At 38.6% G+C, this 16715-nt stretch overlaps 1 protein-coding gene across 3 annotated transcripts in view; it reads right to left on the minus strand.

The window, feature by feature from the left end:
- The window catches only part of OSMR (oncostatin M receptor), a 31125-nt gene that overhangs the window by 13958 nt on the left and 452 nt on the right, over nt 1-16715 (minus strand). The window contains exons 2-6 of one of the 3 annotated variants that reach the window (XM_014947597.1): nt 11070-11166; nt 6317-6480; nt 3473-3632; nt 1779-2057; nt 1035-1164 (exon numbers count right to left, since the gene is read on the minus strand). In XM_014947597.1, the coding sequence (XP_014803083.1) occupies nt 1035-1164; nt 1779-2057; nt 3473-3632; nt 6317-6480; nt 11070-11142 (806 nt within the window). In that variant the 5' untranslated portion in view covers nt 11143-11166. Of the gene's footprint in view, nt 1-1034; nt 1165-1778; nt 2058-3472; nt 3633-6316; nt 6481-7219; nt 7271-11069; nt 11170-16715 lie in introns of those variants that run through there. The other 2 variants (XM_014947596.1, XM_014947598.1) reach the window with 2 other exon arrangements.

A 16715-nucleotide genomic window follows, 5' to 3' on the forward strand; every position in this document is an offset into this window, starting at 1 on the left:
ACAGCTCAGTTCACTTTATCCTTTTAAGACACAGCTAAGTTTACTTTATCCTTTTAAGATGCAGCTAAATTGCTTTTCATGATTCCCTCATGGAAATTCTAAACTAGGCACTTACTTGCCAAGAATTAAACCATTCACATCTACCATTATGTTTTTAAATGAAGCAGTAATTTCAAGTGCATTTTCTAACCTTCCGTCTTTAAATCATCATCATAGTATCTTAATGGAAGTGAATGATGCAGAGACCATGAAGGTATACACAATGATGACCTCCTCCTCTGGGGTCTTTTGATGAAAGTTTGTTGTGATGATCAGGCATCCGTCCTGTTTTATGGGTTCCCCTTTCTCTGCAGACCCTGCTGCAAAGACCCTCTCCTCTCTCTTTAGGTGCCTGTGTAGCAAGGAGCTAAGGGTCAGGTCTAACAGACCACAGCTGTGCAGCCTTGACTCAGACTGCTGAGAAAGAGCTGTGAGAAAGTCTGCAGAGAGATAGGATTGTCAGTACCTCAAGGAGTCAAGAAGGAAAACACCAACATGTAAAGTTATCAGATCCTACAGGAAAAGAACTAGGGAGGCTAATCAGGCTAACTAATTGAGGGTTATCAGTTATCATTTTGAGTGTCAATGGACTGTGAACTCACTTAATACTCAACCCCCCCAGCTGATTAAATCCTAGTTTTCTGTTTTGTGCCTTACCCAATAATTACGTTATACTTTTAAGTTACCTATATCCTGACTGCAGGATGTCTTCATACCTACCAAAAGATATTCAAACAAGTTAATCCAAAAGAATGGTTAGAACAAGCTTTATTGAGCAGAACCTGGTCTGAGGGACCAACAACTTTGTTACAGCAGTCTAATTCAGAGCAGTTCTGCACAGCTCAAAACTTTTTAAGTAAGCTACTCAGTGAGGTGGAAAAAAGCAGCTAATTGCAGTCAGGACAAGAACCATTTCCACAGACTTTAAAGGAAAAAAAAACATGACTCTTCTGTACAGCACAGGCCAGAGTTAATACAACAACAAGGATACTTACTCTTCAGAAACGGTGTATTTTGGTGAGTGACTTCCATAAAGATAGGTGTCTCCTCCTTGGCTCCAAGTACATGTTACCCTTCTCTTGTCTTGAGTTTGGCAGGAAAAATCATGAGGTGTATCAGGTGGTTCTTGTCAGAGGTAAAACGAAAAAAAACCACCAACAGAATGGCAGTCAATGTAAAAGCCACCACCCTTTTTAATATATTAACAAACTAGAAATAATGGATATGTACAAAGTCTGCAGTAATACCAGTTATTATTTCAATTATACTTATTCAATGACCACTCTGCAGAGACAATCAGGATGACACCACAAATTAATTGCAATCCAAACACTTCCGTATATTACTATTTTGTATTATATTCAGACATTCTTTAATTTGTGCTGTTTTCTATCTGTAAAAATTGCTACTAGCCTTTGAGAGGGGGACTGTGCTGAGTTCTTACCACATGCACACAGACAATGAAACTGAGCTCCTAAATGGGTAGGTATATTAAAAATCAGTCACATGTCCTAGGATCAATTAATGAGATTAATCTGAACACTTTTGATGTTATTCTTTAATGCTTTCTATACACAAGTGTACAGATCTTGTCAGACATTAAACAGAGTTCAGCTAGACATGACTGGACAATGACAACTTAGCGCAAGCTTCTTTTTTTTTTCCTCCTCCCATTCTCCACAGCCATTCTTGACTAAATAAGAACAGGAAAATAGAACTGTAATAATGCATTCACTTACTACCCACAATGAAAACTGATTGATCGGAGCATTGCTTTTCATTGCAGGACTCTCGACAGTAGGCAGTGATGTGACGCACTTCATGTGTCACGTTTTTCAGAGTGAGAAGTCTGTCTTGACTGCTTGTGTGATTGAAAACACGACCATCTAGGTCTATGAAGAATTCCTGAATGATTTGACCTTTCCTTCCAATGCAGCAGAGAGTGAGGTCAGAGCCTTCCTCTATAATTTTTTCATTTGGAAAGATTTGTGGTCCACTGTTACTTGAAGTGTCCAGTCCTGCAAATTAATACATAATGAACCATTTCAAAATCTGCTCCAGGCAGCAGTCTTCAACCAGAACACATAACTGAGCATTTATACAGGAATCTGCTAATGACATATTATCCATTCATGGACTTTCATTTAGTATTCTTCCCCATACAGAGATCAACTTCACATGTTATCTTATTTTTATTTCTCTTAAACCCATAAATATATAATGTAAGTTTTTGTGGTATCATCAATTACATTATTTGTTTGCTCCTTGTTTATTCTACAACCTACCTGAGACACTGAATCCATCTCACTGCCTCTCAATTCAGGGCAAAAAAAACCTGTGTGCTTATGGCGAAAACGCCTGTTCTTGAAGATTATGAGTAGGCAGAGAGAAAATCATCATGATCAGTAAGGGGGAACACAACTTGGAATAAGATGCATATGGCTTTCAATGTTGGACTCAATGCAAAAATTAGTGGGATTTCAGCGACTCCCAGGCTTCTGCATAGATTGAAGATAAAATCTACTCTCCAGAATCTGATCCAAAAATCTGATGAAGTCTAGCATGACTATCTTTCACAAGGCTCTAAATCAGGTCTGTAATGCAGCATCAGTTTCTGACAAAGAAATTTTTGATCCTTATCTAATTTCAGTTGAAAAAATTAAATCTCCAAGATTGAGGTTAGTGAGAAAGAAAGGGAGTCTTGTATCCTATTTCACATTATATAAGGTGAGGGAAATGGGCAATTTACGTGGCCACAATCCAAGTATACAGACTTGTGATGCTTCTACCACCCATGATGCCTCCCATAATTAAAAGCTCTTGCTGCTACAAACAAGAGTAATCTTTTAGTACATCACTACAGTAGCAGTTACATATTTTGTTTAAATCAAATTCTCTGGAAACCAAACTGTTCAAGTCAGACATTGTAATCTGGAAAAAAAGGTTAATTACATTATTGATTCACTCCTTGTATACTCCCGAATAATTCACAGAAGTTCATTTCAAGTGACATAAGGAGCTGACTTGCTCCTCTCTCTCTGCTTCTTTAATACTGACCAAAGCTATGAAATTCCAGACAAAAGCAACACACACATCAGATGATGTAGCCATAGCTATGCTCTTCCCCTCCTCTACCCTAGTCTGGGCCAGGGCTGCGTCTGACCTGGCGATGGGCTGCGCTAGAGCCCATGCAGGATACTACCTTAGGAACACAGTCTGCAAACTAAAACAACAGCTCAAGCATTGCTATTATTGCCTGGGGAAAAAAAAAAAAAAAAAGGTGTTGGTTAGTGCTTAAAGAGTTCAAAATGGATTCTTGATTTGATGCCATCTCTCTTGAACTGGACTTCAACATTACATTCACCAGTGGATTACAGTCTAGCTTTGTACTGGAAAAATTAAAACCAATATTGCAAAGTCTTGTTTTGCTTACCCAGGACAGTCTCCCATAGACTCCACGGACTCCAGATTTTTGATGCTTCTGCTTTGCTCCTGATTCTCACCGAGTGTGACACACACTCCAAAGGTAAGTCTGAATCCCATGTCCAATGAAGAGGCTTTCCTGATTTATCAAGTGTGACGTTATGAAACTCCTATAAACAAAGGCCAGTAAGGCAAAGTACTGAAAACACAGTGACATGTAGACACTCTGGAAGTACAATCAAAAGTGAAAGGGAGAGAAAACTCAACGGAGGTAAACGCTTTTGAAAAATGAATCTGTGAAATTCCACTTCCTACACATGATCTCACACCAAGTAACTAGTAAGCTAAGTAACACTTTACAAATCCATCCTAGCAGCAGTGAAGTGATGCGCTGGCAAGACTACTTGATTCTGACAACATAGTTTTGAGTCAGGCCCTGCTTCTCATGAAATGGATTCACTCTCAGAAACTTTCAATGGGCTATTTGTGTCTGCTCTTACATGAGTAATAGCTTGCACAGATGTTGCTGCCTGCAACTGCACCTTGTCTAAGGCTCTGGGTTACATATCCCTGGCTCCAAATTACAGCAGGAATCTGCACTGACACGTATTTATGGATTTATGGAGATGATATCTCATTGTAGTTCTAAGGTACAGCATCTGAGGACAGTACTACCATCAGAGGTAGGCAGAGTAGTAGGAAAATATCTGCTGATTTCCCCCAAATGCTTGACTGCTGTAATATGCACAAACAAGAAGCATGGAAAAATACATCCAAAACTGCTAGAGCTCCATGAAGGTAACATAAGAAACACAGCCTAAAATATAAAAATGGAGTTCAAAAATCATGAGAGCTAAATGCTATGTAATTTGGCAAACATTTTTATCATTTTTATATTGAATAATACAAATGCAGAGACACAGCAAAAGATATAGAATGTTCTGCTGCTGTCTAAGAAAAGATATCCTACAAATTTATCTCTGCATGTACCTACGAAGGCCCACCTGGGCACTAAATGAGCTGCCCCAATACACAACACATCAGTTCAAACTAACCAGGGCACCATGTAGACACACAGACAGACAGATGGAAAGGTACCCCAAGCACTAAAGCCCATATGAAGCAGGAAAAAATAGCTCAAAAAATTCTATTAACCACCTGTAATTTTGAATACATTTTAGAACAGAACTTACATTTCAGCACTTCTGAAAGCAACTCTACTAGATTCTCACTCAGCATATAGATGAGTGCTGCTGATACGAGTTGTGCCAGAGCCCTGGCTCACACTGACAACTAGAGAACTGCTCTCCATCACTGCTTTTCATCAGCAACACCTGCACTTTCATAATGCTGCCACTCTGAGGAAAACTCTGCAATCAGTTTACGATCTAATTTCTCAGATACAGCACTGAGAAATGTAGTCACTGCTTTGAAAGTCATACAGACTGTCCATGCTTGGGTAAGAGCAGACTCATAGAGTTTCTTTATTGGTACACAGTATTGAGAAAAACACAGAAGCAAATACATTTCTGTCTGATAGTAACATCCAAAATATCCTGTTTATTTTCCCTGCCATATATATTTTAAGTAAACAGAACAGACTGTGTTCTTGGATTTGAAAAACTTTTTCTTTCTTCTGGCAAGTTAGTAGGAGTTTTTTGGAAGGGTACTCCAAAAAATCACTTAATTGTTTGTAGCGACACGGCCCCAGTTCCTGACTTCAGGGTTAGATCTATTCATGGGTTGTTAAAAATCCTACCCCTTGTATCGAAGTGGTCAAAATTTTCTGAACTGCATAGAGCTCATTTGTAGCGAAGATGTGGTTCTTCAAACTCAGAGATAAAACACTACCAACTTGGCTGATCAAAGTAAGTTGTGATTCTTAACATGCCCATCTTATTTTAGTGACTTCTGGTTTCAGAAAAATAACCCCTTCTCTGATTTATGTGCTTTCTCACAAATAGCAGTTTCAAAGGAGTTACAGCAGTTCTCCAGTTTCACTAAGTTTCAACATGTGCATTTCATATTCTTCCATAGTTCAACCAGCAGATGACTCATAATAGTTTATAATATCCCTAAAACATCCATTTAGTTCCCAAAAGCTCTGGTGAGATCCAAAGGAGAGGTAATTTTCTTTGAAGACAAAAGTTCTCACGCTGAAGTCACGAACTGGGGAAAACATCGGGAGCAGGCCTAAGCCTATGATTTGGGTTATCTCCACCTCTTCAGAAAATTTGGCTGGTTTAGGTGTTTGGGGTGGTTTAGGTGTCGCAGGACAGCGACTTTGCAAAAGAGACACTGCTACTTCTTTTCTTAGGTGGATGAGGTGGGTATAAGGTAACTGCTAACAGGGCCAAGCACAGGCCTTAAAAGGCTTTGCTTACACTGAGACTATTGTTTGGTTCCTCAGGCGAGAGGAGTTGCAGCAGCAAGACGCATGCTCAGTTAGCGCCCTGTGAAGGGTAGTAGTCATGCTACAAAAAAGACTGGATTTTTCTGGGTAGCAGCTTAAGGACCATGCACCTTGGAAGCAAAACAGAGGCCTTAAAAATCAGATCTCCTAAGTCTGCCCATCACAATCCCTCAATAAGGGCACTCAAGGCATATCTACATTCTGCACAGGTGGAAATGAGTTCTTCATCTGAGTCAGATTTATTATTTTAAATTTTTTTTGCACAAAAACAAGCCATAACATTAGGCTGGCACCTACTGAAATATGGAGGTATTTATAGTACAGTTTTGTAAATACTGTGTTGTAAATTATAAACCTATACAGCATATGAACATTTGATTTTCCTTTAGCTTTCTTCATCCTGCAAGGAACTAATATGCCTTTTTTAAAAAACACACTTACTGTCCACACAGTAGCAGTTTCATCTGTTTGACGGACTTGTATTTCAAAAGACATTGCCAGCTCAGCATCATGCGCTGACTTGCCAACATCCCATTCCACCAGCAACCGCTGAAGAGCCAAATCCTTGGAAACATTGAGGTACATTACTGGAAACACAACAGATTCTAGGAGCACAAAAAGGACACAAAAATACTAATGTTTAGCTAAGTTACAAAGCAGATCTGAAATAGCAGTGGTTAGAGGTAAGATAGGTTCCACACCAGACAGTTCTTAAGGAAAAAAGAAAAAGTGATTAAGACTCATGCTGTTGATAGCAAAAGCAAAGATAATCTTTCATCTTAAGACATTAGCAGGCTAGAATGATGTTCCTGAACCTACTCAATAGTCCCCCACAAGGACATTGGGTATGCTATTTAATTTTCTTATGCCCTCAATTTACTAGCTACTTTATGGGAATATTGATCCATCCCATGATAGAATGGGTTGGGTTGGAAAGGACCTTAAAGATCATCAAGTTCCACCCCCCCTGCCATGGGCAGGGACACCTCCCACTAGAGCAGGTTGCTCAAAGCCCCATCCAGCCTGGCCTTGAACACTTCCAGCAATGAGGCATCCGCAACTTCTCCGGAAAACCTCATAGTTTTATGAAAAGAAACAACATAATGTATTAACACGGATGGAATCCCAAGAAATCCCCAAGAACTCCATCTTTTCATGGGTCTGGAGTTAATGCCTAGAATAAAACAAAGTTTAAAAGTCAGACTGAAATCCCATTTGGTGTCAGGAAAGGAGAGGCTGAAAACTACAGATCACTTTATGAATGGTCCCTCTTTTTAGATGCTTGTTCTGTCAACCCTCCCCCAAAACCCGTAACTCTTGGAAGAGATTAAATATGGCACTCACTGAAGCGTATCTTCTCTCCTCCTGAAAAATAAACGAACTTCTAAACTTGATCCAGTTGTTGATGAACCAGGGAACTGAAATGGCCAGGCAACTAGGCTTTTTCTTTTGCCACAGTTGCTTTCCAAGATGCTCACGCTTGTTACGAACAACAGGGTCAGAATGCTTATATGGACCAGTACACAGAAAAGAAATCACGGAAATAACTGTATGTTTTACTAAAACAGAACTCATTCTGGGCATTTGTGCCCTGCTACAGCCACAGTCCTCAGCGACATGTTGGATTAAGAGACCTCAGCAGTTCCTTCTTACAAAACTGCCACCTCCAGGCATTTCTCCCAAATGTGCTTCACCCACTGACCCAATGATTATTTGGGACTTTTATGGAATATTACAGGCAAAACCACCAGAATTAAGGAAATTTAGTTCGAGAATCTACATTTTGATAGACATTTCTGGGACCAATCAGATATCCAAACCGTTCTGCAATTTATCCTGTGGTGCCTGCTCCGCACTAACTTCTGTGCAGCAGTTTCCCTACGTATGGATCTTTACAATAACCATAGGAAATGAAAGGCTCAAGAGAAGCAGCAGCTATAACCACCCCTGATTAATCAAAGGAAGAAAATACTACTTTATAAACGTATTTATATGTCATAAGAATACAGACACTGTGACAACTTAGTTGTTATACAAGTCTAATATAAAATTAGAATAATGAAGAAGAAGAATAAATGGAGGAAAGTATATATTGTACCATCAGTAACAATTTAGAAAAAAGTGCTGAAAAAAGATTGTTTCTCTTTTAGCAAACCATCTACGAACTCTGTTGGTATATTTTTAATCCATTCTATTTTGAAACATACTGGAAGCCAAAGCAAAATGAAAAACATATGATTCAATCTAGAAGAAACTACTACATAGGCTTCTTCAGATATGCTTGGATGGAGAAATCAAGGTTCCATTGTTCAAACACTTGGGTCTCAGAAACAGGACTGTGGTATCCTAAAACAGTTTTTGAGCAAGAGGTATATACACACATATATGCACACATACCTTCTATCAACTCCCACTGCAGTTTTACTATATAATCACTGGAAAAGCATGAACACGTGTAAATTACATGAAAGCAGAAGTTGACAGTATTAGTATCTTCTGTAAGGTAAATGGAAAAATGTTTCAAGTGCAGATATAAAATTTCCTTTTTGGCTATGGTTAATGACATATTCCTTAAAAAACATACCTGCTGCTTCACAGTCCCTTTTGAAAAATAACAGCCATCAGTTTTGTACTACCATAAAGAGACCCAGCACCTATGACAATTTGTAGATGTCTGGAACTAAATAAACAAAGTGGAAGGCCTGGGGATAAATTTCACTCGCCTAAATGATGAGGAAACAGCAATTTTAGGCTTTACTTTAAAACAGAAATAATGTTGGCTTCACTGCCAAGGACTGACCAGGCAAGAAGCTAGAACAACCAAAGCAACAAAGTGAGCTATAAAATAACTGTGCAAGCAGAGTATCTTAAGCTATTTTGTTAAAGTAGGACAAGACACACTTCATCTCCCCATGTTCTACAGACTTTCACCCTCAAAACAAGAAAAAGACTGTTAAAATACCACTTATGCTAAGGAATATAATGTTAGAATCACAGAATTATAGAATTGTCTAGGTTGGAAGGGGCCTTTATAGTCAACCATCAACTTAACTCTGATAAAAACCATCACTAAACCATGTCACTAAGCACTATGTCAACCCATCTTCTAAATACCTCCAGGGATGGTGCCTCAATCACTTCCCTGAGCAGCCCATTCCAATGCTTAATAACCCTTTCAGTGTAAGATTTTTTCCTAATATCCAGTCTGAACCTCCCCTGGCGCAACTTGAGGCCATTTCCTCAAAATGTTCTTCCTCTCCAGTATGTAACCTTAGTTGCTCATCTTCTGGTCAATGATATCTGTACGTTCATCATCCTTTTACCTGAATCACCGCGTACCAACCCTCTGAGAGGATTTCATGTCACTTATGCAAACAGGTGGCTGATCTAAAGCTCTGGCCCTTGCCATTCTTGTGTTCTATATCTGCAGGGCTGAAGCAACTGGGGTAGAGAGATGGTCCCAGCCCCTTCCTTAAAGGAAGGGAACCAGTTAGTCTCTCAATGAAGCACACAGGCACAGAGTAAGACTCCCAGGGAAAGGAAACGTATGCCTGAAAGAAAAGCCAGCCAGTTGGCAGAAACTTTTTCAGGGTGCACCATTAAAAGAAATCCACGCACGTCTTCTGAATTTCCCTATCCCCTTTTCTGCTCCTTCTCTAGCCAGTTCCAACTGCAGCTCTCACTACTATGCCTATTGCACTGATGATGAGCTTGCCTCTCTTCTCTATATCTGCCTCTTTTTGTCCAAGCTAAAATCTCATCCCTTTTCTCACCACAGACAATATTTTCAGCTGCCACATTTAATTAACTTGACAAAAACCCCAAAAGTCTCATTAGTTTCTGTTTTTTCTCCATCCGTTCAAGCATCCCTCCACTATTTCCTTTTAGTTAGATGATATACCACTTCAGATCTCACACAATTTTGTTTTCCTCAGAGCCTGGCATAAGACAGTCTAGGTCACTGTTGGGGCTTACACCCAGTACCAACAAACAGAAGAAACAACATAGCTAAGATTATACCCAAGATCTTGAAGACCATTGAGTTACAATGTGGGACTTAAAAACTTTTGTAGTATTAATTACACGTGTAGAAACATTTGTAGCATTCACAGTTATAATCTTCCCCTCCTGGCAAAGTTAAACAATCAAGGCATCTTAAGGCTTGTTTTAACTGGAAAGCTAACTCAAGACATATAAATAAGCTTTATGATTAACAACAGAGACTTATTCTATTCCTGAACAACTGCATGTGAAAACAAACGACCGAGTTACTGTAATGCAGTAACTGTTTGGACTTGCCTGCATTATGCAGTTTTGCCACTCTAAGGGCATTGGTAAGAAAGTCTCAAAACTGAGAAACTGCCACCTTGGGTGAGTGGATTTCAAGGTTGAAGAGAGGCAAAAAAAAGTCTAACAGATATATTACTTCCTTCAGTACGATAACAAGTACATTTATGGAAACCCTTCTCCCTCTTTCACCAACATAATCAAGGCAATACAACTCCTGTAAATTGCTGAGTATAGTCTGGTTAGTTCTGCTTCTTAACAGCGGTCACAGAAAAGTAAATTTAAAATAGTCATTCCTTTTTTTTTCTTTTGATGGAGTCACGCTCAATGCTATTGCCACCAGCAAGTGTTGCAAGCAGTACTTTTACTTCAAAATACACAGCCTGCTGGAAAGTTATCCTTATATTCAACTTTGTTCCCTCTGAATCTGTATATTTTTTATTTTATTTGATACATATGTGAAATATTAGAAATAAAATTCTGGTTCAGGTTTCCTGTGGCACAATCAGAAAAGAGCCAACAGAAGTGCTAAAGTTTTCATAGAAGAGACAAAAAAAAAGAGAAAGGGAAGGGGAAGAAGCATAGAAGCACAGAAGTTGTCTGAGATGAAATTCATTATCTGAAGATGGCAGAGTACAGATCAAAAACATATGAGAGAGAGGGGGAGTAGATAAATAAATCCACTTTGGCTTCCTCATTTCAAGTTATTGATTCAACAGGCAATTTTGACTGATGCGATTAAAAAGCCCCAGGTATTACAACTTGCTTCATCACCTTACCAAAGAGAATCATTTGATTAAGTGTGTAATATGCTGCTTAATCACAGGAGACTTACAAATGAGCAAGTCCAAAGCTTCAGTTGATGTAGATTGCTTCCAAATAAAAAAGCAAATGATCAGACGTTTACCTTGCTGTGAGTATGTAGTGTAGCAAGTTCTCAGGGGGAGCAGTAGTGCCAGAACCATGAAGTGATTCATCATTCATCCAACTTTTCCTGCACAAGCCTTCTGAGGAAAGAAGACGTTTCTATTTACTTGTTTCTTTTATGAGAAACGCATGCCAGGGGATAGTACAGATAATATTGCTCTATTTAAGAAAGATTAAATAAAAACCCAACCACACAGACTCCAGGCAGTTCCAGAGAAATTCAGGAAGAATGGACAAAGAGAGATAAGGAATGAAAAACCCTCTTGTTTTTAGGACCTGGTTATAGCATAGGGAATACACACCACACTCAAAAAGTTCAATTTAATCTAAAGACATAAAACACACAATATCTTTAACAATTTCCGAGTGTTTATTTCTAAGGTGTATTAAAACAAAAGCCTGTCCTGATATATTATGGCTTTCCTCCTGCACAAGTAACAAGATAACCATACTAACAAAGCAACAAAAAGCATCAAAGGTGCTAATAGCCTTGTGGTTTCTACTCCACCTAGAGCCTGACTGATGAGTCCAGCAGACTTCAGCAACCATAGCCTTTCCCTTTGCCAGAACCCAGGAGGGCTTTAGTTAGACTGGAGTTGAAATAGATGTGTCAAAGTCTTAGCAAATTCCTTTCCTAGAAGAACTGCCACCTCAAGCATCACATAGCTCTATCCAGCATTCCTTTTACAGCTTTTATATTCACACTGTGACATGATGAAACTCCGTTTGACTTGCACAGCCCAGTCCCAAGAGACCGATTTTATGTCACATCTCCCAAGACATGAATCACCTGCAATCTCCTCTGTGTTGAAGGGAGAGGTAAACATTCAGCAGCAGGATGGTTAAAAGTACTCAGGCACAGAGGGCACCCGAGTCCAAACAACAGGAACAAGGCTATGGCTACAGCTATCTTCAACTTTTCATTTCCACTTTTTACACTTCTGGAACTCTGCAGAATACTGATAAAGAGAGTCTTCTACCACTGCTTCCATAACAGAAGTTGAAACTGCTTAGCAGGAGAGATAATCAGGATAACCTGTCCCTGCTAAGGCCAAGGACAGAACTCTTACTGATTTCAGAAGGGCCAGGAATGCACTCCAGAATCTCTTCCTAGTAGAAAACCTCCAATTTAATACTACAGAGCTACAGACACTTAATAACTGCACGTAAGATCCAGTAGTTTTGAGAAGCTCTGAATTTCTCTAAAGGATCAAAACATCGCAAATATATATATATTTTTCTTCACATTTCTAAAGGCCACATGGAAAACGTAGAAGAGCCTTGTGTGCAGCACTGCAACTCAGGGCTCAACACTCACGACAAGCACCCCAGCTGCAGCATGCCCCAATATTTTCCTTGTGAGCACAAGTGTTTCACAGAGAGGCCCCTATATTGCTCATTGTATAGGCTTCTGCAGTCTTTCTTGCCATTATACCAGTATCCTCAAAAGTATATGGACAACACTAAAAACAACATTAAAAAAAAAAAATCTAAGTATTTTTGAGAACCTAGGCCTAATTCACATGCAACTAATGGACTGTTCCAAGAACTGACTTAGGAAAATCTGCTTCTTTATAGGTTTTGTAAGTTCAGACCTTTTTTATCATCTGATCAAATTTATTATCTAAAAAGTAAAATAATTTTATGTGTTTTGGCTGTAATAAACATGATAGAACACCTCTTTGTTACAGAGCTGTAAGCGGCAAGTAAGTGGACACAAAAAAAAAAGGTTTTTCCAAGACAGATTATTTTAAAATTTCTGGTAACTCTTCAATAGATTGTTATTCTCTTGAATTATACAAAATGAACATTAAGACACAAAGCCAAATCTTGGATTCCCTTTTTTAGAAAAAAATGTAAATAAAACTGTCTTTGAAGTCAAGCCAATTGACTCTCTGCTCTAAGACCAATTTAATACAAGGGTTGTCAGTTAGCTTCAGTGGCAAAACTCCTGTCTTAATTATATCAGCACAATGAAAACTGTCCCCACAGGACTCCTGATTTTGTAAACATCTTTGGGGTTGGACACAAAGCTATTTGCCCTATTTGTCATATACCACTTAAATGCAACATTAAATACATGGGAAAGTATTGTGGAAGTCATGACATATTAGACTATGTGTTTAAATTACTTCCTATTTGGAAAGCAAATCCAGACTCTTTCCTGCTCTTCAGGCATTCTCTTAAGTTAGACATTTATTTCAATGCCTCTATCTCCCTCCAGACACGTACACTGCCAGTTCACTAATGACACAGCCTAGATCAATTTTATTTATCTTTGGCCCTGTGATCCTAAAGAGTAGCAATATAATAAATGACCATCAGAATATAAACATCTTTTCAACAGCTACAATGCTTTTCACTATTCAGATTGTTAACAATCTAGTTTAATACTGTATAATAAATTGTGGTGATACATGCAATTGTAGGTATCAAACCAGTTTCCATGGGAAAAGTTCTGGAATTCTCTAACAAAAGATAATATGAAGTAAATTAAAATAAATGAAACACTATTCAAGAAAAAAAAAACAACACAGTCCTTGATTTATAAGAAATATTTTGACTTTAAGTTTGATGCAGAAAGTTCTGCCTATGACTAACAAATTAATTACACACAGTAATTATTACCAACTAATGCCAAGCACTTATTCTGTTTTATGAATAATTAAGTACCTTTATAAAAATCATTTAAAAACCCATGTCTTGGTTACAAAGATTAAAAGAGAATCAAAACAGTTGTATAAAACACATTATCAATTTTACTTAAAAAATCCCGATGATGATAACAGATTTTAACTACATCCTTGCCAAAAGTGAAAATAATTGAACAAAAAAGGGAATGAAGACAGGAAGCCAGGGAAGGTTTTTAGATATCTAGATAATTCATCACCCTGAAATAAGCAAAGCACTACCTCTGAGAAATAGCGAGCAACTACTAAATGCCACAAGGGAAGTGACAATCACAACCATTGTTCTGGTGAATAGCTTGGTTCAGATTTGCCAATCTGAAAAGATATGAATACGTTAGAATGCCACAGTTCTTCATTTGAGAACGAATCACTGCTGACTTTTTTTTTTAAGCCTAAGAGAAGTAACATTTTGTCACCATGCTCCAAACTGGAATCCTTCTGTCCTGTTCCCATGAATTGCAGGTAACAACAAGAAGCTGCCCTGCCAGTGATTTTGAATATGGACTACAGAGATGTAAGTTGAATACTTTTTCCTTTCTAGTTAAGATAATTTTGCAATAGCATTTCTCTAGTCTAACACAGAATCACACAGCAACTGTGTGATTCTTGAAGAACTCCAAGGATGGAGATTACAGAATTTCTTTGGGTAATTTGTTCCAGTGCTTAAACACCTTCACTGTGAAGATTTTGTCTCCTTATATTCTTCTCATATATATATTCATTTTTCTCTTACATAAGGAGAATACCTTCTTATAATCTCCCTATATTCATATATTCATTTTTCTTTTTATATTTATCTCCTTTGTTTTCCTTGCTACTTTTTGTGCCCGTTTCCACTTGGCCTTTTGCTGTACACCTCTACAAAAAATGTAGCTCTACCTTCTCAGCAACTTCCCATTAGTTAGGCAGTTAGACCTGTCCTTCCCTTTCTCTTCTCAAGGCTAAGGAAACTCCGCTCCTTCAGTGAGTCCTACACATGCTCCAGCCTCCAAAGCCTCCCAGCATCTCTCTGCTGGACTCACTCCAGTCTGTCAGTTGTCTTTGTACTCTGAGCCCCAAAATGGACACAGTAATTTTGAGATGGCCTCATAAATGCCAAATAGAAGGAAATAATGTCATTCTTTGCCGTTATTAACAACAATAGCTCTAATTTCTGTGATGAATCTGATTATTGGGACACACTGTGAAATAAAGTAGGGGATAATACTAAGCCATAAGTTGAGGATGACTGGGCCCAAAATGGTCTGTAAGAGCTACAGATGTTACCTGGGCAGGAAATTTTTCATTTTACTGCATACTGTCTCCCCTTATAAAAAATTCAACATCCACATGGGAAATAAAGCAGACTTGCTCAGTCTTGTTAGTCTGTAGCCTGAATCACTGACAGATTTTAACTCATTAATATATAGTCTACTTATCATTCTTCCCATTGGAAAAATGCAGCCTGGGGTGTGACAAAACAGATACAAATAGATTCACTACTCCTCAACCTAACTTGGAATTTACCAGTACTGATAGACACATCAATGGAACCATCTTGGAGACCTGTCAGCAATTGCAATAACCTTCAGCAGCAACGGGAATTGTGACAGCACAGGAACAAATTAGCTTGGGAAGAGATGAAGTCTCCTTCAGCAGGTAGTTTGCAAGGAGTCTAAATAACTACCTCCAGATGCAAATGACTGGTACAAAGACTCTGCACTCAAGTGTGCCTCTGGTCTCCTGGCTCCTGCAACTCCCAATATGATACCTTTGCAAAATCAACAGTGTGGAGCTGACATCCAACTGAGGCAGCTTTCCTTGTCAAGCCATCTGAAACCTACTGAGTGTTGGTAAAGTAGTATCTCCCAAAGCACCCTACAACTAAATAGATTCCTCTTTAACATATGTGTCATGCTTTTAATAGAAAACTTAATTTGCAACAATTCTGAAAAAAGAAAAAAAAAAAAAAAGAATAGCTGAGACACCAAATTCTAAAGCAGATGAAACTTTCCTTTGGTTCCTGTACTCAGGCTTTCTTCTCCCAAGCAATTTTAAAGACAGCTTCAACTACACTTAGCACAAAATGTGCACAAGACACTGAAAGCTCCTAATAAGCCTTTATGATTTAATGGGTGAGCAACAACTTTTAAAAGCTGTACATGGAAGAAAGGAATTTCTACAATTAAGGTCTGATAGGCATGTAGGAATTTTTTCACTTAGGGATAGCTTTATCTCCTGTTTTTTTTGATAAACAGAAAGCTCTCTGATGCATGCTGTTGGTTTTCTAAAGAGCTTTGCCAAAACAGGAAAACATTATGGTCCCATGAAGGCTGGATCCAAACAAAAAAAGCAATTAAATGGCGAATAACAGGGTCTACAAATGTAAAGTGTTCAACAAACTGTGTAAGACTACTCCTGTCCTATTAGAAAGCAAATGCTAACAATTGTAGGGAAGGAATGGCATAACTTTCTGCAGAACACAGAATGCATAACGTATGACTCACGCCAACAGGAAGAATAATTTCACCATGCTTTTATGATCTACTTGTAATGCTGTTAGGATCTGGCTTACTCTGCTGGAGTAGGGGCTGGTCCAGGCATGCAATATTTAGATAAAAAGAGAGATGAAAAGGTTATGCTAAAAAAAGCAGTCAAAATCCAAAGAAAGCAGGAACCACACTGGAATTTATGATGTTTTCCAGTTTACTCCGATGGTTTTGATAAGATAGGGGTAAGAGTGCCTTCACAAACAGGTGACAAAACACGGGTAAGTGCGTCTTCACGAACAGGGAAGTTAACTGAAATGGCAGGAGTGAAATAACCGAAAAAAATAAAATAAAATAAAATAAAATAAAATAAAATAGGAGTTACTTGAAACCGCAGGAGTGCGATAACCAGCAGCAGCCTGTTCCTGGAGGACGAAGGAGCCGGAGGAGGACGGGGGTGCCCGGGGG

The sequence above is a fragment of the Calidris pugnax genome, unplaced genomic scaffold (assembly GCF_001431845.1).
Source record: "Calidris pugnax isolate Ruff unplaced genomic scaffold, ASM143184v1 scaffold156, whole genome shotgun sequence".
Lineage (NCBI taxonomy): Eukaryota > Metazoa > Chordata > Aves > Charadriiformes > Scolopacidae > Calidris > Calidris pugnax.